This window comes from Polistes fuscatus, unplaced genomic scaffold (genome assembly GCF_010416935.1).
Source record: "Polistes fuscatus isolate 324 unplaced genomic scaffold, CU_Pfus_HIC Scaffold5, whole genome shotgun sequence".
Lineage (NCBI taxonomy): Eukaryota > Metazoa > Arthropoda > Insecta > Hymenoptera > Vespidae > Polistes > Polistes fuscatus.
The window spans coordinates 2,027,163-2,053,497 of NW_025113129.1; the positions used below are offsets into that span (position 1 = coordinate 2,027,163).

At 33.3% G+C, this 26,335-nt stretch overlaps 5 protein-coding genes and 1 long non-coding RNA gene across 7 annotated transcripts; 3 read left to right on the forward strand and 3 right to left on the reverse strand.

Moving 5' to 3' along the window:
• Positions 1-1,657: 1,657 nt before the first annotated feature.
• On the reverse strand, positions 1,658-1,935 carry LOC122521870. Its single transcript, XR_006304942.1, has 2 exons — positions 1,851-1,935; positions 1,658-1,766 (listed from the first exon to the last, which is right to left on the reverse strand). It is a non-coding gene; the product is annotated as an uncharacterized LOC122521870 (long non-coding RNA).
• Positions 1,936-6,003: 4,068 nt separating this feature from the next.
• On the forward strand, positions 6,004-11,254 carry LOC122522043 (putative zinc metalloproteinase YIL108W). Its single transcript, XM_043642829.1, has 4 exons — positions 6,004-6,016; positions 6,115-6,287; positions 8,070-9,484; positions 9,575-11,254. Exons 1-4 carry the CDS (start codon positions 6,004-6,006, stop codon positions 9,786-9,788), a joined length of 1,815 nt encoding a protein of 604 aa, XP_043498764.1. The 3' UTR covers positions 9,789-11,254.
• Positions 11,255-11,869: 615 nt separating this feature from the next.
• On the forward strand, positions 11,870-13,219 carry LOC122521868 (pleckstrin homology domain-containing family A member 8). The gene is made up of 5 exons (XM_043642581.1): positions 11,870-12,252; positions 12,359-12,414; positions 12,508-12,629; positions 12,726-12,876; positions 12,984-13,219. The coding sequence occupies exons 1-5, from the start codon at positions 12,120-12,122 to the stop codon at positions 13,164-13,166; spliced, it is 645 nt and encodes a 214-aa protein (XP_043498516.1). The 5' UTR covers positions 11,870-12,119; the 3' UTR covers positions 13,167-13,219.
• Positions 13,101-14,763, reverse strand: LOC122521869 (transmembrane protein 17B-like). Of its 2 annotated transcripts, none has more exons than XM_043642583.1 (4): positions 14,409-14,763; positions 14,262-14,311; positions 14,002-14,115; positions 13,101-13,699 (listed from the first exon to the last, which is right to left on the reverse strand). In XM_043642583.1, exons 1-4 carry the CDS (start codon positions 14,494-14,496, stop codon positions 13,457-13,459), a joined length of 495 nt encoding a protein of 164 aa, XP_043498518.1. In that variant the 5' UTR covers positions 14,497-14,763; the 3' UTR covers positions 13,101-13,456. The 2 variants fall into 2 exon arrangements, with proteins under 2 accessions (XP_043498518.1, XP_043498517.1); XM_043642582.1 differs by having other exon boundaries at positions 14,208-14,311; positions 14,409-14,752.
• Positions 14,764-14,907: 144 nt separating this feature from the next.
• Positions 14,908-16,425, forward strand: LOC122521867 (uncharacterized protein C7orf26 homolog). Its single transcript, XM_043642580.1, has 4 exons — positions 14,908-15,072; positions 15,180-15,801; positions 15,879-16,177; positions 16,264-16,425. The coding sequence occupies exons 1-4, from the start codon at positions 14,994-14,996 to the stop codon at positions 16,350-16,352; spliced, it is 1,089 nt and encodes a 362-aa protein (XP_043498515.1). The 5' UTR covers positions 14,908-14,993; the 3' UTR covers positions 16,353-16,425.
• A 37-nt stretch (positions 16,426-16,462) lies between these two features.
• Positions 16,463-17,718, reverse strand: LOC122521871 (ribosomal RNA-processing protein 7 homolog A). Its single transcript, XM_043642584.1, has 4 exons — positions 17,499-17,718; positions 17,051-17,383; positions 16,646-16,945; positions 16,463-16,565 (listed from the first exon to the last, which is right to left on the reverse strand). Exons 1-4 carry the CDS (start codon positions 17,539-17,541, stop codon positions 16,480-16,482), a joined length of 762 nt encoding a protein of 253 aa, XP_043498519.1. The 5' UTR covers positions 17,542-17,718; the 3' UTR covers positions 16,463-16,479.
• Positions 17,719-26,335: the final 8,617 nt, after the last annotated feature.

The following is a 26,335-nucleotide window of genomic DNA, read 5'->3' on the forward strand; positions in this document are numbered from 1 at the left end:
TCCAAGTCCAACGACCTCCGCTTACTAAGTGGGTCGATTGTGGGCGCACGCAATCGGTCCCAACGATTTTGAAAAATAGCCGACCCACATTTGCAAGGGAGTACTTTCACGGTCGCTAACCCCGTGCAAAACGAGAAGATCGTACCCGTACCGCACTGTACCGCACTACTACTACTACTAGTACTACTACTACCACTTCTACTATTACTAATACTACTACTACACCGTTAATCTAAGGAAAGACACTAACTCTTCTTTCTTTCTTTCTTTTTTCCTTTTTTTTCTTTATTTATTTCTTTATTTCTTTTCTTTTCTTTTCTTTTCGTTTCGTTTCGTTTCGTTTCTTTTTTCTCATCTTGTTATTGGTCGTCTCGCGCCACGTGAAAATCGTCTCGAACTCTCTAAGCCAAGTCGCTTTAAAGTGAAGACCACTCTTACCGCTTGGCATGAATCAAGAGTGACTTCCTCTTCAAACGAGATGACACAAACAAAGAAAGAGAAAGAAGATACCTACTATCAAACGACGCATTTTCTTTTTCACCTTTCAAATTATACGAATGAATCTCTATTTTTTTTTTCTTTCTGATTAATGAAACTCTAATTATTATCATCTTTTTTCTTTTTTTTTTAATTTATCTATTGCAATGATCCACGAATAAATTGAAATTTGTCTAGTTGACATTTTGTTTTTAAAATCGATATATATTTTAAATAAATGATTATATATATTTATAATATAAATTGTCTGACTAAATATGTAATATAATAATCAATACTTTAAACAAATAAATAATACTCTGTGATAATCAAATTTAATCGGATATTACCATTTAATTGTTTATAACGGATGCTATTATTTATATCTGCTGACCATTGATCAACTAAATAAATCCACCCCTCCCCCCCAAAAAAAAACAACTCACGGAAAGAGTCAATTTTACCTATCCTAAGAAAAAAAGGAAAATTGCAACGAAACTAAAAAAATACCAAGAACCTAGAAGAACGACAACAACAAAAAATTGTGCATAATTTAAACGAAACATTGAAATTTCTCTTAGAGATCTTCTCGAACCTTTCGATCCTTTCGTTTTTCAGAAAGAGATTAGTCAGATTCCTCATTTCTAGATTGGGTTATTAAAGAGTCGTCGCTCCGAATGTTTTCCCACCCGTGCAGTTATCAACTAGTAGTAGTAGTAATAGTAGTAGTAAAGTAGTGATCGTATTTTTCGTCCTACACGCGATAGGATTTCCCCGTTGGATTTCTCAACTTTTACCCTCGTGCGAAGCGCCGACGTTCTACGTAAGGAGCCCCACTTTTCACCACAGATTCTCACGATATCGTGCTCGGAAAGTAGCGAAAACGTGCTCGAGGATTTCTTCCCCCCTTTTACGTCTCATCTCCTTGGTTGGTTGGTTGGTTGGTTGGTTGCTTGCTTGCTTACTTTGTTACTTGGTATATACACTTGAGAGAATCGCACTGTGTTGCTGGTCGGTTCGCTTTTGCACGGTTCGCCATGCACAGAGGATAAAACTGTCATCTCGAAAGTTGGCCTACTATCTCCTCGAACGCGATAATAGCACCACAGTCACGATCTCTCTCTCTCTCTCTTTCTCTCTTTCTTTATTTGTTTCTTTGATTCTTTCTTTCTCTTTCTACTTTCCACCCTCACCTTCTTCTTCTTCTTCTTCTTACTCTTCTTCTTCTATTTGGTCTTATCTCAATCGGATTTCTTATCGGCTCGTTCTAATCGTTTCACCGAGTAACCCTAAAAAGCAACATTTTTAGCAAACTCATGTGCAAGATAAATAGATTGATAGATAGATAGATAGATAGATCATTTTCTTCTTACCTCAAGAATAATCCATTGAAATTATATTAACCAAACTATATCTAACGATAAGATAAAATCATCGATATAAATCATTTCTATTACCATTTTATTATTATTATTATTATTATTATTATTATTATTATTATTATTATTATTATTATTGAAGTTATACTTCTTTTGGCGCGTTGGGGAAAATGTAATGGGGAGTGATTTTGTTCCGAGCGTCTCGAAAAACGACACCATGAAGTTTGTCAGTATTTACGACGAGCGGCAAAGCGATTTCAAGTATACGGCATGAAGTTGTCTTTTCTTCTTCTTCCCTTTTTTTTCTCAAACGGGTCACCCATCCAAGTACTAATCGTACTCAGCGCTGCTTGACTTAAAATGATCGAGCGGGAAGTAGTTCTATTACCGCGCCATGACAGTTGACGCATAAAATATTTCGATATATCTCCTTTATATTTAGTGTAGACCGATTGAAAATATGTTTCCTTTCTTTTTTTTTTGTTAAGAAAAATTAATATTTTTGTTAAGTTAAATAATAATAATTAGTTGCTTATATGTTCTCATACTTCCAATCCAATATTTTTTGAAGTTATTTTTGAGGTTATATTCGTTTCGGTACGCCAAAGAAGTATAACTTCTTACGTGCATACATAAGTACACACACCAGTTTTTTTTTATTCTTTCTTATATATATATATATAATAATAATTATTTTTTTTTAAGCTATTGTTCTTCTTTGAAGTTATTTTTTGAAGTTATTTTTGAGGTTATTGAGGTTATATTCGTTTTGGTACGGCAAAGAAGTATAACTTCTTACGTGCATACATAAGTACACATACCAGTTTTTTTATTATTGTTATTGTTATTGTTATTTGTTTAATGATAGATAAAATTGTTATAAGGTAGGAAGATTTTTCTTCGGCGTATGGTAAAGAGCCAAGGATCAATTTATTTACTAGCGTGCAGCATCCACTTGGTAAACCAGAGACTAGACAACTTGCATGCGGTATTACGAGGGCCAATCAGGATTCGAGCCCTGCTGACGCAGAACTTGTTTATACATCGTGACTAAATATTTCAACAACGAGATCTACGTACAATCCTGATTCTAATTCTGATTGTTTTATTTTCAACAATCATCGAAATTCGAAAACTTCGTTTGAAATAAATCTCGCCAAACGTGTTTTTCTTATTTTCGCGCGCGTCTGTTTATTTATATTTTTAAATGAAATGACTCGAAACTTTTCAACCAACCAACCAACCAACCCTCCGCATCAATTTTACTTCGTTACCAAAGACAAACAGAAAAATTCAATGGGTCAACGTATTAAATTACTGTTACGACTAGAATCGTATTTATGATTTTTCCTCCACCCACTAGGAATAATATGTCAACGTAAATATGAAATATCATATCGTTCGAAATAGATACTCAAGTTACTAAAGTACATTTAGGAAAACACATCTTGAAAACAGAGGAAAAATCAATAATACCCCATGGGTTTACGCATTGCGTCTACCATAGACGCAGTATCTCGTAACGTTCCTTGCACTATCCTCATAAACTTATAGAATTAATTAATAAATATTCCAATATAAACAAATTAAATCACTTCATTCGTAGAATCATTTGATTTGATTATTTACTCATTATAATTGATTAATCTAATCGATAGATTATAGAAATGAGTTAATTCGCGTTTTAACATTTCATGAAATTCTTAAACTCTTGGCTAATTTTCATTTCATTTCAAAAATCGAATTTTAATCGTGATTTATGCAATGATTTATAATAAATCAACTTCAGTAATTTATTCTTTTACCTTGTTGCATCTTTTGTATTTTCTCTCTCTCTCTCTCTCCCTCCCTATTTCTCGTTGTTTCTTTTTCTTTTTCATTGCAATTGTGTAGAAGATCAGATGCAAATGCGTGCAGGTCGTGCCACGCTACACCTGCCGTGTATTCTGGACGAGCATTACTGTGTGCTTCTTCGTACGACCTTGACACGCTTGACTGAGAAGTACAGAAGTCTCCGACCGTTGGGTACCAAATCGTAACTTGGCACACACCCGAGTGTATAGTAATAGAAAGCATAACTAATTCTAAGTCAACGAAATAACCAACCTACTCTTTTATCGATGAAAATTACCTATTGATTTTTTTTTAATCTCCTCTTTTTAAACGAATTATTTAGAAATAATTGTACAGGAACCAATAAATCCTTCAAATAATAACAAGAAAGTAATAAAACGTAACGAGGATTTCAATATTTTGTCGATCTCGTAATCAAGCAATTCATAAAATAATTGTTTACTTTATGAAATTATTCAAATTATGTAGCAATTAAAAATGTATTGGAAAATAATAATAAAAAAGAAATATATTCGGTGTAATTGACAATTGCATTTCATGCTTCTAACACAAAAGCAACAGTAAATGAAAACAAAACAGAAAAAACAATATATTAATTACGTTACACGTTATTAACTAAGTCATAAAAAAGAAGAAGAAGAAGAAGAAATGAGTTCATAAAAAATGAAAATCTTCCAAGCTAAGATCATTAAAGGGTTAATAGAATTCCGCATAACATGGCCCAATTAAATCTGTTTACCATTCGGAACAGTGGTTAAACTTTCACGATGTAAATTTATTGTAATGTGCCGCAACTCCTCTCTCGTCTAATGAGTCAGAAATATTCTTCGCGTCTCATTAAATGCGTTCTCAGAATCATTCGAAAGATTAGCGAAAAGATATCTCAATCTGAGATACGATCGGATATATCGAAGAATAAACCAATAGTTTCTTTTCTTTACTTGGGAGTCAATTTATGCGCGTAGCGTATCTGGGACGAGTGACCTGATTAGAGCACATTATCATTGATGCACTTCTACTCTTCTTCTTCTTCTTCTTCTTTTTTTTTCTACTTCTTTCTTCTTCAACGAACACTTGTGAACTTCAGCAGCAGCACGGAAGTTACACTCTTTCAAAGTTCTTACCAACGAATTGTTTGAACATGTAAATTCAATTCCCCTCGAAAATCCATCGAGGAAAGGTTTGACCTATGCAAAAACCCTGATCTGGACTTGGCTTGGTTTAGCATGGGCTGGTGGGTACGCGTTTAGGGTTATCAATCGATCCTTTTGACCCCAGCCAAGGAAGGAAGGCCACCGCATTGGCGAAACACTTGCACGAGTCTCTTTCTCTCTCTCTCTCTCTCATATCACCCGTTCTCTCGAAAAGGGTGTGAATTTCTAATTATTTTGATCATTTCGACAAATTAACTAACAATCACGATTAATCATGATAATCATTCGAATAAATCACACGTAGGCGTGAGATCGTTCGTTTAATTATACACACAAAAAAATCCCATATGCAAGTTTTTTTTTTCCAACGGCATCATACGGAAACCGATAAATCAACGTACGAAGAACAAACGAGATTAATCACGTTCGGAATGCTACTCGTGATTGCCATTTAGTATCTCGATGTAACATGAAATTCGATAAACTTCCATTCCCATTCGATAAACTTCTCTCTCCCCTGCTCCACCGTTTCTTCCTCCTACACGTCTATCGGCCATTTTTCACGAAATCAATCGTATTACAGTCTCGTAATTGCTTCCCCGATGGAAACTGTATTTACGACTTAACCGATCCTAATAACATTGAACCTTTAACGTCGATTATAAATTATCCTGAAAGATTTTTGTTCTGTCGATCTTAGGATCATCGATGGGGGGATAGCAAAAGAATGAAGTCTTTGAGTGGCCGTCGTGTAACGAATCGACGTCCATTATCTTCAGTATGGCAAGTTAAAAGGATAACTTGGTAGTAACATCATATATCTATATCTATCAACCTATATATATATATATATATAAATTACTATTTTCTCGGTTAGGTTTTAATACATACAAGGTTTCCTCTCGAGCACCCTCGAGTCAACAAAAAGAAGAGAGAAGCGAAAAGTAAGGAAAGAAAGAAAATCTATATAAACTTGTTAATCTAGAAATTCATTAATCCTACCAAGAAGATTAATTCTGATAATAATTCTCGATGCGGAAGATGGTAGTAGGAAATTGTTAGGTGTTTACACGTTAATGAAGGGTACACGCGGTAGGTGTAATGCAAAGATGTAGATAGAGACGAGGGTGGGTTCTTGAATGTGTAGGGCAAGTAAAATCGGTTGTTTGCAATGATGCTGGTGGGTGGTGGTGGGTTGGTGGTGATGGTGGTGGTAAAGTTGGATTGAAGAAGAGGGTGGTTGGCATGAGTGCGGGTGCGCGACTGCATGCGCCGCTGCAGCAACGCAATAGTACCGGCGCCCACCGTTCTTCTACGCCTCGGCGCCACAGTCTCTCTCTCCGCATGTCCGGAGCCGGCTGAATCCGACGTTCCTTATTATCGTCGTAGGTCCACCTATCGTCTACGTTACTCGTGCAAAATGGTAAGTCGATAGACTCATCATTCATCCAAGTGAATAAGAACCAAGGACAAAAATTACCTTCTTCTGTTCTTTTTATTTTTCTTCTTTTTTTCTTTTTTTTTTCTTTTTTTTTTCCATTCAATTACTTTTCCAAAGACAGACGTGTTCCGTTAAGACAACATATTTATTCTATGTTCCAAGAACACCGGCCACAATGTTATGTTATGTATATGGTCAACTGAGGTTTGATCAGTTTATTGTTGCGGGACTTTTTGTTGTTTGATAACGCGCGTGTTACGAGTGGGATCAAAAAACTCACGGATCATTTTTTGTTAACTTATTCTTCTTCTTCTTCTTCTTTCTAACTAATACTTTACTTCTTTTTTATCCCCCATCCTCTTCTGCCTTTCTTTTCCTTTCCTTCGTAAGACTTTGACATTAGTCGGGTATACTACATTCGCGATACTTGCCGCGAATTTTCCTCGAAAAGAAATAAGCGCCTTATTCTCTTCTTCGTGGATACGCAGATATCTGGGTCAAGGAGATAATAGCGTGTGTGTTAAAAGGACGATAGTTTATCTTTACGTGTCCCAAACAAACTCGCCAAAAGCAACGTGTGCTCTCTTCCGTTTGACACTTCACGCGTTGCGTTGTTAACGACCGGAAGAGTTGAGTAGAGAGGAAAACTCTCTGTCTGGTGCTGTCTCTCTGTATGTGACGTGTGTTCAACTTCGAAGAGGCTCATTATTTTACCACGAGGTAGCACCACCGTACGGCCCCTGGATCTCTCCTCGAAATGATCTTTTCTTTTTCTTTATCGTTAATTATTTTCAAAATTAATTTATGTTTTATTTCGAAGTATCCTTTTCCTAAATCATACCGTTCCCGATAAAAATTAATCTTTTGTGGCACGTTTTCTGCATGGCTTTCATTTTACACATTGAAGTTTCCTACTTTTTTATCTAACAATTTGAAACGAAAACTAGGGTTGCATAATTTTGAAAATTTTCATTTCAAATGTTTGCCTTTGTAAAGAATCTAAGTAACGCGAAACAACGTTAGTCATGATGATTCAAGTATCGATCTGTTTTCCCTAACTATAGTATTCTAACTCGATTAGGAGAACGAAGTAACATAGAAATACATGCACACATGTATGCATAGTGCAAACGCTATTCAACGTTTCGTGACAATTTGCAATGATGAACTTCATCTTTATACGTCATTTTTATTCGAAAGATTATGGCGTTATAGTTTATTCGCGTGTAATAGCGAACGAGCTAGTAACTGCGCAAATTCTTGTCGATTTCAAATGAAATAATAATTAACTTTCCAACGCTAACTCGCTTAAATCCTGCAAAGTTTCAAATCCCTTATAAGACTTTTTTAAAGAAGAAGAAAAAAAAAAGAACAAGTGGATAAACTACATATAATCAAAAAAGTGTATAACATGGTACTAGTTGAAGAATGCGACAATGCGTTCGTATCCGCGCTGACTCATGCCCTTGCCCTTCCACCAAAAACGAAAGCGAATCTATACTGAGGGTCGCATTCTTTCCTGCAGAGTCCTGCGCACCAAGGCAAACACACCCACCAAATTAAATGCAATTTATTTATTTTCCCAAACAAATATGACAATTACAATCAATTTAAAAATTATTACGAAAACGCGTTAATATATTTATATCATTTTTACGAGCTAACAAATATATATATATATAAAATAATAAAACTTATGTTTCATCTATATTTAAAATTGATATTGCGAAAGGATGTTTAAAAAAAAACAAGAAAATTCCACAGGTGCTTGCGGATGCAACGCTGACGGATAACCATCACCGTCAGCGAGGATTCGCAACAAATGGCAACAACCCGGAAGGCATCACGATATGTAATCTGATAGACGGAGAGACTCTGACCTACAGTTTGGCCCTTATACGTGGCCGAGCACCCTTAGCGTGCAACTATATTACCGTACGAGCTCAAAAAAATGTGATATCGGAATGGCCAGTCATTGGTGGGGAATTTCGCGTGTTAGTTGATCTCCCACGTGGATCAAACAAATTGGAACTTGAGGCAGGAGGGCACAAAAAACGATTGACGCTACTACATGAGCCAAGAACGACTAGGCTACGAGTGACGCCAGTATACGTGATATGCGCGGGCCACGATGGTTACTTTCAAGGTCCACGAAGGGAGGATAGATCACCGGAAAGCGCGGCAACCAGAATAGGTTTGGGTGCTAGATTACTACAGACACTAACGGCTGAGAAATTGCGAGAAGCTGGACACGGAAGAAAGACCTTTCAATTGGAACGTGATTTGGATGGTCCGGAATGCTTGGTGATGCACAGTATGCTTCACGTGGACAGAGCACGAGCTATGTCGCAACGAGAATTATGGGAACTCATAGCACGCGAACTGATGACCGGTCCATTAGCATCGAAGGACCGGAAATACCTAGCTTTCTTATCCTGCACGAGGTATCGCGGTGCACCGAGTCCCCGTACTCACGAAGATACTTTAGCGAGAACGCAAGGTCATGCTGCTTTGGGTGGTGGTGGTTTAGCACTTTTCGGTTCGGCTTGCTTGCATACGTGGCCTACCTGCATGGCCCAAGTATTACCCCGATTTCTAGACGCGACGGTCGTTGACACTGAACAATTGATGGATGACAGCAATTATCGTGGCACCCATGGTGGTTGTTTGGCGACTACCCTTGGATCTGTCTTACACGAGCTCGGCCACACATTCGATCTCGGACACACTAGGGAAGGTATCATGGGACGTGGTTTCGATTACGTCGACAGGGTCTTCGTTGGAGCAGCTGGAATCGATTTTAATCGGAATCCCATCAGGAGAGATCCCCAACACACGACAGTTGCTCTTAGTAGACCTCTCAGCGTCACCGTCACTGTACAAGAACCGGTACTGGCCAGTCCCCGAAGAGGTAGACTTTTATCCGAAACCTCTAGGCCAACGCAAACGCAATCGGCAAACGCAAGACAACTTCCTGGTAGGCTATCCGCTCCAGCCAGTCCTGAACTAAATAGATCCTTTTCCAAAACCTTGAACGCAACCGAACCACCCTCCCAACCGGATAGAACTTTTTGGGGACCTTCTTGTGCTGCATTGCTCGCTTATCATCGATGGTTTAACACCGAAGTTGACAATCATTCTAACAGACGTCACAACGACATCGAATACGATGGTAAAAGGTATGTTAAGAGCTAAAATAAAAAAATATCGTTATTTTATATTATATTTAATAGTGATCAACATTTCCCCTATACCGATTTATTTCACAGGAACGTCGCACGTTCACGATACGGTATACGAGTGATCGAACTGAGAGAAACATCCGGTGGTATGGTCGTTGGTTCTCGTCAATTTCCTGGAAACCGACCACCTATAGAAGCATTGGTACCACCACCCCCTCCTCACTGCCTGGCAGCTTTAACTCTAATCGCTGAGGATTCCACGGGAAACATACTCAAACATGAACTTCCAACTGCCTTCTGAAGGTTATTGCCATTTTCACGACCGATCTAATCACCTTTCCTTGCCTTACGAGCCAAAGAAGATTAAAAAATGAAGATTTCTTTGAAACTACTCAGGATTCATTTTAAAGCCGCTAAAATATCACCGATTGATCGGTCCAGGACAATGCGGTACCGCGACAAAAAAATGCTTCCTAGTAAAAAGCACATTTTTCTCGCGGCAATTAGACACCCTATTATTATCCTAATAATAATAATAATAATCTAATGCGTATACACCTTAAACACCTGTAATCTCGCTCTCTTTTTCTTACTCTCTCGGGTAACCTAAGTTCTTTTTTATAGCACAAGAGTCTTCGATTCGTGTTAAAGGTAAAATATCGTAACTGCCATCTCTCGTAATCATTTTCATCGCTTTCCAAATGAATATTATTCTTCTCTCATTGAGATAAACTTAAACACGATACCTGTACCGAAATACAGGGTGTCGTGTAATTGATCGTACAAGCGATCAAGGGATTACAGGACACCCTATATATCATTCGTATATTCAAATAAATATAAAAAAGAAAGCAGTTACCTAATGGGAGGAGGAAAAAATGCTCAAAATAATTAATCCATTTTTAAAATTAATCAAATGGAAAAAAAGACAAAAAAAAAAGAAACGTGTGCTTCTATAGGTCAGTATATAAGCAAAACCAAAAAAAAGAAAAAGAAAAAAGATAAAAAGTACCACCGTGTAATAAATTGATAACGAATAATTGTAATCGTTAACGTAAAATAGATAACAGGGATTTTCTACGACCTAAGTAAAATTCCATTTCTAGTCGACGAAAGAAAATAAATAATAAAATAGATCTCGTTCTCGTACGATAATATATCTTATATTCGTGTTCTTTTCTTTTTTTTATCAATTAACAAGAAATATGCGATACCTGAAAGGATTTGTTTAACATGTACACTTCATCTCTCTGAAGTGTGATAAGAAAATGAAAAAATAATTATCATGATCTTTTATCAGAACATTGGAATATGTTACACTCATAAACTTGTGCACAAAAATTAATTAAAAAAAGAAAAGAACAAACAAATTGAAAAAGACAACATACACGCGCGCGTAAGTTCGCGGGTGCGAATTTAAACGTGTAAATAATAATAATAATAATATTAATATAATAGTAATAAAAAGACGAATAGTTAAGGGATTAAGATTTTTAAGTATTTAAAGTAATGAAATAATATTTGCGTTTTAAATGTAGTATCAGCGTAATAATATCTTTTAAAACGTTATATCGAAACGCAATAGCGTGTATATTGTATTACGTATGTATATGTACAGTATTATTCCTGAAATTATTTTAATAATCATAGAAACTAGCGCCGGATATGAGAAGAATATTTACTAAGGACAATATTGTAAAACGCCGATTTTTCAGCAAAGATTTACCAATGAGAAGCATCCATTTAATTAAAAGAGATGAAAACTAATTTACGAAGTATATATGATGATAATAATAATTTAGACGAGAAACCCCATTTAAAGACAAAGCATTAAGCTAGTCAGTAAGGATAACGAAAAGAAAAAATAGAAAACGAAAGAAAAGAAGAAAAATTTTATTATTTAAAACGCTTGAAAAGAAAAAAAAGAAAAGTAATATATTGTATAAGAAAATTATATTTAATTATATTTAGAATATTAAGCCTGTGCTTTGGGAATGCGTATTAAAAAAAAAAAAGAAAAGGAAAAAAAAGAAAAAAATACAATATTATGTTCCTATATTATTAATTCTGATATTTATTCCCCCCCCCTCTTTCCTCTTCGTCCAATTTATTTTCATCTCTGATAATATTAATTATTTATTATTAAATTAGATTACGTGTATTTTTTTTTTTAAACGATTTAAAAATAATTTCGCAAGTCATTAAACAAAAACAAATGACTCGAGCATTTGTATTCATAAGCTATCCGACATTTTCTCTAAAAAAATTCGAGCTATAGAAATCGAATAAATGAAACTCTGTGATCGAAAAGAATTAAACTTAAAAAACTAAATTTTGTTTTATTGGACAACTTTTTAATTGCTTATGCTCAATTCATTTGGTTTGTCCAATTCTCCCGCCTTGTGATAAAATTCGTGATAAGATTTACTGCAAGACACAGCTGTCCAATCATTTTTACAAGCTTATTGGTTGTATAAAATATTTTTTTAAATCTTTATCATCTGATACTATATATTTATTATATATATATAGATATATATAGATATATAAAATACTACATACAAATCTTGGCAACGTGTGGATTGTTGATTATTAAAATAACGTTTGATTTAACATTAATTTTGATTTAATCATGGCACTAACATCAGACGAAAAAATTACGAATACAGTGAGCATAAATAAAATACATTTTCCAGATATTATAGATGATAAAATATCTACAGAAAAATTTTTAGACGCTTCTCGTGGTGTTGTAGAAATAGTAGGTAAATATTTATGCATTTAAAAGTAATTGAAAAATTCGTATCAAATGATATTGATCATTGTTAATTTGATGACAATTTTGAAAAATTGTACATTTTATTATTTCAGAAAAATTTGGCAAATTATTTGCACCAGTTAAACATGACATAGAAGGCAACGTAAAGGTTAATTAAAGATACATATATTTATTAGTGTGTAAATTGATTATTGGAACGAATAGGTGTCCCATAAATTAATTAAGATATTTTATATTTTAGAAATTAAACAATAAATACTCCATCGATAAAGAAAGGCACAACACTTTACAAGATATGATTTTACTGGAGAAAGAACAAGGCGAAACTATCATTGCTACTGACGCTTTGATGTGGTTAAGAAGGTATAAGTAATTACTAGTTACTTTAGTACAATAGATTATAATTTGATAGCTTCTTTTATACGCATAATATAAAAAATATATAATAAATGTTTGCAGATGTTTATACATGATTTTATTATTTTTTGAGAAAATTGTTGAGGACCACAATGCTGGTAGAGCGACGGATGATATGGTAGCATTTTTAAAAGAAGCGTACAAACTATCTTTAGAACCGTATCATGGTTGGATGTTACAACAACTTTTTGGCGTAAATATTAATTAATACAATTAATCGCTTAGTAATATCAAGATTAATATATATTATAGAAAGTAGCAGTGATTTCAATATAATCATTTTTATAATTATCTTATTAGTTACTTTCTCGTACTGTGCCTGCTCGTGACCAACTCTTAAAAATCATTGCGAATGGAGAAAATGTGAAAGACGAAATCATTATAAGGGACATGGAGGTATATTTGAAAAGTCTAAGATTGAATGTTGAAAATTTACAAGCGTTTTATGAAACACATGATCTTGAGGAGAAGGTCAAGGTATAATAATTATTTATGTATAATCGATACATATAAAGTGTATGAATCTTGAATACTTATTTATATTCAGATTAAATTCTGTATATAGTGTCAATTACTTTTCATTCTAATTTATAACTAACATATTAATATATAAATATAAATAGAAATGTATATGATATATCGATATTAACATCAGCAATATAAAATGATCTTGTGAATAATTCATTATAAATTGTATCAAGAGTAATAAAAATAATATAATAAATAGATATAATAAATAGATATAAATTTAATGAAATATCATTTAATTATTTTTAATTAAACCTATCTTCTATACCATATAGTTGAGCTATATAAAATCTTTTAGCATGATGATAAGCTGAATTTTTTAATGCTATCGTCCCAAAAATGATTTCAATACTAAGAAAAAATATCATTACACTGTTAACTATTTGTTCAATAAAGTTAAGCATAGTCCTACTATCGAGAAGAAGAAACAATTCTAATGGAAATTGTATTAATGTGGATATAAGCCAAAAGCTTGCTAATTCTGGAATCTAATTTGAAAACATTATTATTTATCATGTTCTTTATTTTCATCATCAATATCAGGGCTTCTCAAAAGTGTGGACCACGACTTTATGTGGGATCGTATAATTATATTTGAGAATTGCAGAAATTGAAACAAAACTATAGATTTGCTGAATGCAAACAATTACCAAAAATCAGCTTAACAACACTACACATATAGAATGTCTACGGGTTTATGGTAGTGGAAATTAATATAGTACAGAGTCTATATCCAAAGTCATCAAGTGGAAAAGTTTGAGAAGCCCTGATCTATAGAAAATTCTATTACCTTTTCATCTAAATTGCCAAGGTATCCTAGGTATAATCTTGTACATTCTAGCACGGAAATAAGTAAGAATACTGCAACTGTTATGAATTTGTATACATCTGTTAACTGGAAATACTGTAAAAAAAACAAAATATAATCTACATAAATATTAAATATAAATTAATATTAAAAATATATTTTTATTAAATTTCCAAGCATATATTCACCTTATAGTCTAAACTAATAATGCCAATAAAAAACCAAATTGGTACAAAACGTACATTGAAGTATAAAGCCATCTGAAGTGGTAAACTAGATTGTATTTGATTACCTGTTAAATAAATGTTAAAATAAATGAATTAAAGTATTTATTTAAATGAATTTTATTCGATTATGGAGATTATATAAATAATAATAATGTTGTATACCTATGTCATAAAATTCCTTTTTACGATCATGATATGCTAAACCAGGAAATATGTGGTCTGATGCACTAATTACTGATGATTTCCACATGATAAAAATTATTATATTTTCTTATTAGTTTGAGTAAAAGTCAATTTGAATTTCTACTACGCAAATCAAACTGTGAATTTGGTCCATTTCAAAATCTGGACCACTTTTATCTTCCTCTTACTTCCCACCATCTCACCGATTCTCCAATAAGATTATCTCTACCAAGTTCTACTTAACAATTAACTGGTCATAAAATCGATACAAAAAAAAAGAAACCATAATAAATAATTTACATGTTCTCCACATAGAATAAAACAAATTAAGATGAAATACTCCAATAGGGAGGTAAAAATTTGTCAACGTAATATTAAATAAACAAAAAGGTTCAAAAAATAAATATTCCAGCGTCTAGGGAATTTTCATTTCTAATTCAAGAAACGTCTGGTAACACTGAACATAATAAAAGAAAAGTCAATCGATTTAATAAATAAATATATGCATTTATTTGCATATATATATATGTCAGATTAATAAAAAAATTGTTTTTGATTTCTCAAATGGCTGCGAATGACATAAAACAATCCCTTAGAAAATTAGATTTTCCATATTGCGCTAAAGAGGCATTAGGAAAAATTGGTAAGGAAAATGTTGTTTTGTTTTTTAGGTTACTGATCGATACAATAATAAACAATGATCAATTTAAAAATGGATTTTTTTCTTTTACCTTTGGGGGTAATTTTTAGAGGTATTATGCACCAGACCTGGAAAACAAATGGATCTTCAAGGGGATCTAATGACAGAATTTATTTTTGGAGAAATAGAAAGACGAAAGAAACGTAATTTGACTGTTGCCCTGCAAGAGTTACAACTAATTGAAGTTTTAAGTGACTTTTTCCAAAGTCCAGGTGGTATTCCGGCAGTACGAAATGCTGTTTTTCTGTCATTATTTCCAGCCGAAAGTCCAAGATATAAAATTTTAGGCAATTTGGTATCACTGGCTATTGCTACACAAAATAATGCAATCCTTAATGCGACCGGTATCTGGATGCAGCAATTAGGTTCAACATCGTCTCAAAGTGTAGGACTGGCAAGGCATGTACTTAATGACTATTTTGTCCTTACACCAAAATCTATTGACAAACTAAAGCAGCTTCCTGTACTTGCCCCCCATTTCACCGCAAACTTAATGACGGCAATAGGTGAAGTTTATGAGGATAAAGATCCACCTACGGAATTGCTCAAATTAATAGGAGAGTGGATAGAGGAAAATCCAAGTTTACTATTAACACCTTTAATGGACAACCCTGCGCTACCAAGCGGTGGAATACCTATGACACCGATAACACCAATAGCTGGTCTTTTTAGGTAAAAATTAAGTGATATTTAATCTTTGACAGAAGTTTAATCTAAATTATATATTCATATTATTTGCTTTTTCTCAGGTGGTGCATTTTAAGCCCTTTACGCTTAGATACTATGATGAATAATGAACAGGAAGATAAAACAAAAAGTTATTCAAAAATTCAACAATTACTAATGGAATCAGTACTGAGGTTAAGGAACAATGGAACTAACAAACATGCTATATCTGCACAACATTTAGTAGCTACTGTACGGATATTAACGACTGCTTTACAGACTTTTACAAATATTAATTCAAAATTATGTGACATAGCAATGGAGAGATTAGCTCAAGCTGTGAGTGCAGCGATGTCTGCAAATTGTATTTATGGTAATAAACGTGAGTAGATTTTGCTAATACTTCTAATTAAATCAAATATCAACCAGAAAAAATAAGCTAAAAGATGATCTTTTTCATTTTTACAGAAGAATTAATTGCGTTACTACAACCACTCGGATATCAAAATTTTCTAATTGATTGGACTCTTCAAACGTATACTTCTAAAACTGCTTGAAAAGTATTCTTAATATTATTATTATTATTTACTACCAAAATAAATTATAATTATTGTATGTCTATAAAAATATAATTATTATCATTAATTGTTATATCGATGAAAATGAATATTTACTTTTATTCATTTAGAATGGTTTAAATGTTCGTTTCTTTTTAAGTTCCTGTAATTTTTTCTTATCTAATTCGAATTTCTTTCGTAATTCCGCTAGATCTGTAATAAAATTTTAATAAAAAAATAAAAATAATTTTGTAAAATAAAAGAAATAAAACTTTGACGAAAAATATACGTACGTTGTTTCTTCGATTCACGAATTTGAAATGTATAAAAGTTGAGCAATTGTTTCTTGCGGTTCTTTAATTCCTCATTAATTCTTATCTTGTTTATAGTAGATTCTTTTCTACTAGTAGCAAATTTTCCTCTTTTCTTCCGACTCGTAACAGTCATCCATCCATCCTCTTCTGCTTCCTCCGCAGATTTTTGACGTGCAATACGATCTGCGATTCTCTGATCATACATAGACATATATTTACGTACTTCTTTCTTTAGATCTTCTTCAGATTGTAAAGAATCATTGTATTCGGTACACCATTCTATTGAAATAAATAATATTCAATATAAATAAAATATGTGCATAAAAGTTAAAACTTAATTTTATAATATAAATATACATAAGCAAAAATAATTAAAAAACATACTTGCGTAACCTGTTAAATATGTTTCTTCTTCTGTGCTTAAACATATCGCATGATTGCTTGGTATACGCAGTGCCTTATCTAAACTAGATTCATTCTCAAATACTATATAAGCTGTTTTAAATCCAACCGATGTTGTAAACACAACGGATAATACTTCACCGCAAAGTTTTGTAAATGCATTCTTCAATGAGTCTGTTGTAGCATACGGTGGTACATTAAATACAAATAAAGTTTTGCCTCTTGGATATTCAGGTTCTTGCTTTTTTATCCAATGCTTTTTTAAAAACAATTGATGCCTATCCACGTTTTCATTATTAAAATGAATCCACACAGCTAAGAGAGAAAAAATCAATTTGTAAAAAGTATTTATATTTAAAAATAAAACCACTAAATATATATAGTATATGTTAAACTGATATATTTTACACGTTTTGATAATTCTACTCACATTTGTAACCACTCAGGTTATTTTTGTCTTTTTTATCTATCATTTTGTATATTTTTTAAATAAAATCTTTAAAACATAACCTACTTAACAATGTTTCCTAGGGTTCATTGTTGGTTCACCGATCACTCTACACGTGTGCGATTACAACGAGACCCGTGGATAAAATATAAACTAAAAGTCTCTGAAGTTAAATTCCTGTTCCACAAGGGTTTTAAAAAATATTCATATGCAAACAAAAAAATAAAGAATTATTTAATGCATTAATAAAATTCTAATAAAAAACTATAAAAGTTATAAAAAACAATATCTCTACTAGCTTGAAAATATATAAACGGATGTACCAATCAATATATTCGCTATACCTATATATACAATGAAAGGTATTGTAAATGTCTAAACAAATGTACATTTTTTTTTAATGTTCCTGTGCAATGCAATGAATGAATCGAATGCAATCTCTTTTATACATCGCAACTTTAATTTCTATAATTTTGTACAACTCCCTGGTATCTGTAAATACATAAAAGTTATTAAAAAACATTATAAAGTAATTAGTTTCTTCTACTGTTGGTCTTCCTACTGTCGGTAACTATGAGGGTAATTTACCATCAACTCTTCTCGGTCGGTAACTCTGATGATAATTTACCATCAGCTCTTCTCGGTCGGTAATGCGACTTACCGACTGTCGACATTTTCAAAGTAGAACATGACCGTTACCGACGGTAAATAAGATAAAGGTAGAGCACTGCAATTACCGATATCGCCTTAGCCGGCCTGCCACTAAAGTGGCTTTTGCGATTATTTTTTCCAGGTCGATGCGCCACTATAGTGGCTCACTCGAGTAGCCCACTGTCGCCGTTTGAATTAAATAATCGTCTTTATAGTCATTCATATTTACGTGAAATGTTAAAGTTTAAGTATGTACAAAATATTTTTAGTAAAAATTATAATTTAATCATTAAGAAATCTTTACGTAAATCATACGAACGTGCTTTATATACGACTAATAATTTAAAAAGTGTGTGTATCAGCTCCGACGCACGACTCGAGTTTACCCCTTTAAAACCATTGTCTTTGAACAGGTACAGAAAAAAAAGTCTTACTAGATTAAAAAAAAAGACAAGAATACAATAAATACATAGAAAGATAAAATGAATGAATCGAATGCACAATCTCTTTTATACATCGCAACTTTAATTTTTGTAATTTTGGACTACTCCCTGGTATCTGTAAATACATAAAAGTTATTAAAAAACATTATAAAGTAATTAGTTTCTGTATATTAAATGGATAAAAGGAACAAAGGAGAAAAAGGAATAAGGATATGATATTAATTAGGGATTTAAAAGAAACTAATTACAATTATAATGTTTATGGTAAGCGGTCTTTGGCTAGATTTTACTTGCAATGGAATGTTTAACATATAAAATATGTTAAACATTATACTGAAAGTAAAATACCATTGCCCAGGTCTAACCACGTGGAGGTAACCGCTTCTGAAGACCCGGGATGTGCATCCTGAAGATGTCCCCATCCGACGACCTAAGTCGAAACCCATAGAAAATGAAAATTCCGAGAAAAAAAATCCTTGAAATTATTAACGAGATGAGAAAAGTGGAATACCAAATAAAAAAATGAAAAAAAAGGAGTGAAACATGAATAAAATCGAAGTAATATGAAACCTGTGAACACAAATGAAATACACTAAAAATAATTATCACACGCGTGCGATGATAAAACGAAAACAATAAATCGATAAAAATTATACATTTAAATATACATTTAATTATACAATTAATTTCACAAATAATTATCTTATACTATACTTTATTATAACTATGTCCTCTTCTTGTCCTCGTGTGGTCCTCGGCTGGTCCTCGTGCTGTCCTGGTGTGGTCCTCCTCCTGTGTAACCTGAAACAAAAAAAAAAAAGGGAAAGAAGTGGAAAGAAGTGGAAAAGTATGCTTTTTAAAGTGAAACTTTTTACGTTTTTTTTTTAAGTGGTTTCCCACCGGTTGGACTAATCCACTGACTCTAATCTTAATTACGAGGAACTTACGCTGCACGTACAGTCTGCCACCGGTGCTAATAGCCTCGGTAGACATCCCATACAATGCAGTTTCAGTTCCTATGCTACGTGCATATTCATGCATATCAAAACGCGAATTAAAACCCGAATGAAAACGCGATAAAATAAATATATACGACGAGGAACTTAGACTTCACGCAACCGGCCGGGTACCTCGACCAGTCACGTGTCGCTTCGGTCCCTATGCTAAATGCATCGATGCACACCAAATCGCGAAGTTAAGAAAACGGGTAATAATAAAAAATATTACGAGGAACTTACACTCCACGCAACCAATTGGGTACGTGTAGCTTCGGTTCCTATGCTAAATGCATCGATGCATACCAAACGCGAATTAAACCCGATAGAAATAAGATATACGACGAGAAATCTAAGCGAAACAAAGAAATCAACGAGACACGATCGATTAGAAACTAACAGCAGGCGGTTAAAGCCTGTCTAACCGATAGCCGTGGACCTAACCGTCTAACCGATCGCGCACGTTATTCCTTCGATCGCTTTCGATTCCTATGCTAAATGCATGTATGCTTGCAAAGTCGCGAGTTAAAAAGAGCAAAGTAAAAAAAAAAAAAAAAAAAAAAAGATAGGGCGTTTCACTTTAAAAAGCTAAGGGTAGGACATGATTCTATCCTCGGGGGAAAGATAGAATCAAGGCTCGCGTGGGCAGGGTCGCATCCCTGAAGTAAATTCCTTCTTAGCAAATGGCGCCCTTTGCGAAGAAGAAATCCACCCGCTACCCATTGAGGCCTCGACTGAAAAATATAAGAAGACGAAACGGGAGACGAACCTGAAAAAGAAAACATTATGCAGAAGTCGTTAACGTATCATAGTACTTCATTTATTCGTAATCATAATTATTAAGAAACATTATAAGGTAATTAGTTTCTGTATAATCAATGGATAGAAGGAATTAAGGAAAGAAGTAAAGGAATACGATGTCAATTGGAAAGTTAAAAGAAACTAATTACAATTATAATGTTTATTGTAAGCGGTCTTTGGCTAGATTTTACTTGCAATGGAATGTTTAACATATAAAATATGTTAAACATTATACTGAAAGTAAAATACCATTGCCCAGGTCTAACCACGAGGAGGTAACCGCTTCTGAAGACCCGGGATGTGCATCCTGAAGATGTCCCCATCCGAATTAAATTGAAACCAAAGAAAATGAAATGAAAATGATCACCCCGTGAATGATTTTTAATGAGCCCCACTCTTAGGCCCCACCCTAAGAGTTTTATTCGGAAAATCAATACAATTACTGTTGAGAATAAAGAGAATAAGAAGTTGGAATACTAAAAAACAAAATGATAAACGAGAAGTAAAAAGTGAGTGGAGTCGAAATAATATGGAACCTATGAAAAAATAAAATACATTAAAAATACATTAAAAATAAATATTACACGCGTGCTATACTAAGGGGAGAAGAATAAATAAATTAAAATTATACAATTAATTATACATTTAATTATCTTATACTATACTTTGTTGTAACTAAGTCCTCTTTTGGTCCTCTTTTGGGCCTCGGCTGGTCCTCGTGTGGTCCTCGTGTGGTCCTCCTCCTATTGAATCTGCAACAAAAAAAACAAAGGCATATGGAAGAAGAAGAAAAGCGGGCCTGGAAACGAACCTGAAAAAGAAAAGATAAGATTATTTTAGATTTGCAAAATGCAATGATTGATCCATGGTATCTATAAAAATTTGGACTGATCCATGGTATCTGCAAGAACATAAAAGTGCATAAACAATGATTTTCCCAACACAAACATAAAACGAGGAATGCATGTTAATAAAATTTAAGTTACATCGATGATTTTACTGAAAAGTAACACATTGTAGTATAATTGCAATATATATACATACGAAGATTACACATATTAAATTAAAAATATTCATAATGTGTAATCTTTTAATTTTTCAATCTACCTAAAATATTGTAAAATAAAAATAAATGTATATAATTTTGTGGTGTTCCATGGTACCTGTAAAAATAATTATGTCGTATTACCATTTAATATAACTCAGTCCCTCTTTTGATTGGTTTCTCCCTTCTCTTGGACGAAGTGTTGCATTATCTACATAATTCAACCTGCCAACAAAACATTAAAAATAGGATCGTTTTGTGTGGGTGGAATTTTAGGTAAGGACATGATTCTATCCTTGGGAGTAAGATAGAATCAAGGCTCGCGTGGGCAGGGTCGCATCCCTGAAGTAGACCTTTCTTCGAAAAGAAAGAATCTACCCGCTACCCATTGAAAAAAATACTGGAAACGAACCTGAAACAGAAAACAAAAAGATTAGTTTAGATTTGCGAAGAACCAATGAATGTATCGAAAGCATATTCCTTTTCTAGATCAAAATCCAATACTTACAAATGCATTGGAATTAATCACATCCTGAAACAAAATATAAACGAAAATTAATTAAATATATAATATAATAATTGAATAAATTTTAATACCTAAAACAATAAAAGAGACATTAAAAAACATTATAAGATAATTAGTTTCTACGAATGAAATGAAGAATGAAAAGTGGGGAAATTGTGTGTAATAGGAAATTAAAAAATGATATGATATTGGAGCGGGAATTCGGGAATGGTATTGTACTCTATCATGATTTTAAAGTATTTTCTATCTTTTAAATGAAATATCATTTATAAAATTAAATTTTCTTAATACTCGATTTATTTTTAGGAAAAATTATGTTTGATCTTTGGTGGGTGGCATGGCAAATCCAACGATGGTCACCTGTAACAAAAAGAAAACTATTTTAATTATTACCATTCTTAATAACCATTATAAATTATTGACGAGCAAAACAAAAAATAAAACAATAAAAATATCAAATGACCAACGAGCTATTTTCAAAAAATTCAACCATGCTGTTGAATTTGAAAATAACTCATTAAGTCTGTAGTTGCCCTCTTGAGCCACAATTAAGTGGGGGCCTCTTCGGCTTTTAGCCTCTTCTTTCTTCAAGCCTACTGTCGGACATTCCCTACGTGCGAGCACGAAAAGAATCTTTGACCAAAAACGTCAATCGTTCCAAAAAGTATTCGCATAATTTGGCATATTACAACGATTAATGATATAGAATTAGAATCGTCCCTGATTCTATATATAAAAAAAACCTAACCGACCTAACACAACCCTGAAAAAAAAATGTGATTAGTAAAACATCCTGAGCTTTTTACATAGAAAATAATTATTACCTTTTGGTCGAGAGATATCTCATCGCCGAAAGGAATATTATTAACCATGTAAAGTATCGATTCTATTCTAATACCAAACCGTTATAATATGCCAAATTATGGTCGTACAATTTAGAAACGACTTCAAGACATTTTCACCCAATTACTCTCAACTGCTTATTACACTAATATAAATGAAATACATTTCACATTACAATATATATATGAAATAATTCCATTTATTTTCTTTCATCATACATCTTATGCAAATAATTCCGATGTTCGTTAAGGGGGTGACTCTATTTATTAATTATACAAAATGCATTCGCGTTTCCCGTTAGCTATCCTAGCTCGTGGACAATCAACGAACTTAAAAGTTCATCGACTGTGCACATATTACACGAGCACATTTAATCGAATGTCCGAGCAGTTAATTATGCTAATCGATGACCTAATAACACTTCGCACTTTACTATCGAGTAATATAATCGAATTGAAATAAAAATAATACTAAAAATGCAATGCATTTCTTTGCAATATTTTTATTTAAATTATTCTTTATATTAAATTATATGAAACATTTCAAAGATTAAATCGCGATAGTGCGAAGTGCTAGTTATAATACTTAAAACTAAGTATCAATTCATCAAAGGTTTTGCGGATTTGATTTCGACTCTATCTCGTTCGAGATAGAATCGAAATAAAATGAATTTCTTAAATGGTTGCAAATCCCTTTGAATCATGATACATAATGCATATTACAGAATTGTCACAAAAAAGATTTACAAGTCAAGCAAGATAGAATAAAAAAAGATATAATTTTGTGACAATTCCGTATAAAACCCGGAGGTGGGGACTCGCACTGAAAAGTGCAAGTATGCCACGTGCCATTCCGGGGTCCTACCTACTTATAATTAAAGTTTCACATTCGCTCAAAAAAATAACATGCATACCCACCCACACACTCCACGGTTCTCACACATACCACCAGGGTGCAAAAGCCTAAACTAGAGAGCATGCCCCGGGGCACCTCCGACACCCTAGTTCAAACGCGTTTTCTAAATTTATGGGAGTACGTACCAATTGCTGTAATCGTCTGTCAAGGCTAGTGATTATTGCATAAATGACTAATGCAAAAATACAAGTATAAACTAGTATATATGCATACTAGTTATATACGAGTATATCATAGTTTCCGCAAATAAATGCGGTAACTCTACTATGCAAAACGATTGTTAAAAAAGAAAATTTCGTATCGTACGCGTGACTCTACAAGTTATTTTTATTCAATAACTTTAAAAAATAATAAGCGCGGTATTACGTATCGCGAAACGATGTACAATGCACATTCCTAACCGCACACACATGTGCAATGTACACCGTGCAATCACTAGCACAATGACAGACGCCAAATGGGGGGAGAAAAACTTAAAACTAAACCCATACTAACCGTTTCTCACCCATACGTGTAACACCTGGGCACACGTATAAATGAGAACGCAGAAAGTATAGGGGGGAGAAACGGGGATTAGTATATTAATTGCTGAAAATCCTAATCTAAGATTTGATTATTATATAAAAATGTTCTCTCATTAATCTAAGCGGGCTATGACTCTACAAGTCATTTATAATGACTTTTAAAAAGATTTTAAGAATTTAAAAAAATAAAAATCTCGGACGACTCTTTCGTTAAATGGCTGTTCTAATGAAAGAACTGGGCTTTGAGCCACCATATAACAGCCAGAGTCTATCCGTCGCGAATGGGTTTGTCTTCTTGCTCATTTTTTGATTATATCGAAAAATAAAATCGCGATTAAATAAACTAAGTACGAAGCAATGCATGTAAGACATTTATTACATGCTTTATTGGACGAAATCGAGTAAATTAATACTCGATTTCACCACTACTAAACGCGAACGAAACACGTAATAAAAAAGAAAAGTGCATTAATTAATTGCACTGTTAATTAAATGAATTTAACCGATGAGACAAGAAGACCTATCCTGAACTAATAATATAACATACAATAAAATATACAGTTTCATGAGCAATTTCAAAAAAGGACTAATCCTTTTTTGAAATCACTCATGTGCTCGTCAATAATTTTTTGGAATAATTACAACCAGTAACTCGTGCCGATTGGGACCTTTCATCCTCGGCATGATTGAGCACCGGAGGGACTTTAAATTTTAACTCACGACCTGCTAAATGTTATATTACATATATGTGGCATTTTAAAATAAAATGACGCATGTATGCAATATGAACAATTAGCATTAGAAGTTCTGCGGTGGCTCCAAAACACTCCTACTTCGTAGCAAATGGTCCAGCTGCATCCCTCGTCCATCAGACCCATGGGAGAATTCCTCGATGCACTTTTCCTCGCACTCCCGTGACTCTAATATCGCGGTAAACGAATATAAGAAACTATAAAAGAGTTTCTTATCGCGAAACCGAAATTTTTCTTAAACGGCGAACAACACTGAATCTACATACGCGATACGATTTGAATTTAATTTACGCCCGGTCACTGACTCTACTTCGCGATTAAAATGTTACTTTAATTATTCGTACAAACACTGATTCTACAATCTAATTCAAAGACTGCATTGCACGCAGTCAATGCAAACACAAAAATTTCACTCCCGATACGCGGTCACTTCACTGATGCACTTCACTGACTCTACTTCGCGAACAGTCTGTACGACTGTTTTAAAATTAAAAAACTATAATTTATACGAACAAACTGTAATGCAATTAACTGCATTGCTCGCAGTTAATTGAATATATAAATTCAAAAATAACGCGAACGCGAACGCGAACACGAAACGCGACCGAATTTTATTAACGAGCGAACGTGCTTCTAATCCGTGATTTTAATTATTTAAAACGATCAAACACTCCCGTTACATTGCTTCGCGCACGAATTGCAATGATGTTCTGAAACAGAAAAGAAAAAGAACGATTAATATCTTAGTCGTAGTATAAAACCATTGAAACTATTATAATAATGTTTGATAGAAAAATATACTTACTTTTAATCTTCATGATGAATGCACGATGGGTCTCCTACCCTTAGGGTGATGATGACCGAATGCACTGACTCTACTTCGCGATAAAAATTGTATTTTAATTATTCGTACAAACATGACTCTACTTCGCGATAAAAATTGTATTTTAATTATCGTACGAACATGACTCTACTTCGCGATAAAAATTGTATTTTAATTATTCGTACAAACACTGACTCTACTTCGCGATAAAAATTGTATTATTATTCGTACAAACACTGACTCTACTTCGCGATAAAAATTGTATTTTTTAATTATTCGCACAAACACTGACTCTAATTTTTTACAACTGCATTGCGCGCAGTTGAAAAATCAAACACCAACACTGTTACCTTTCTGTAATGAGAGAAAATAAGAAAACTATTAGTATCATTGTTACCATTTAAAAATTACAAGTAATTATTAAAGAAATGTTTAATAGAAAAATGAATTTACCTTCTATCTTGATTGATGAATGCCCGATGGGTCTCCTACCCTTAAGAT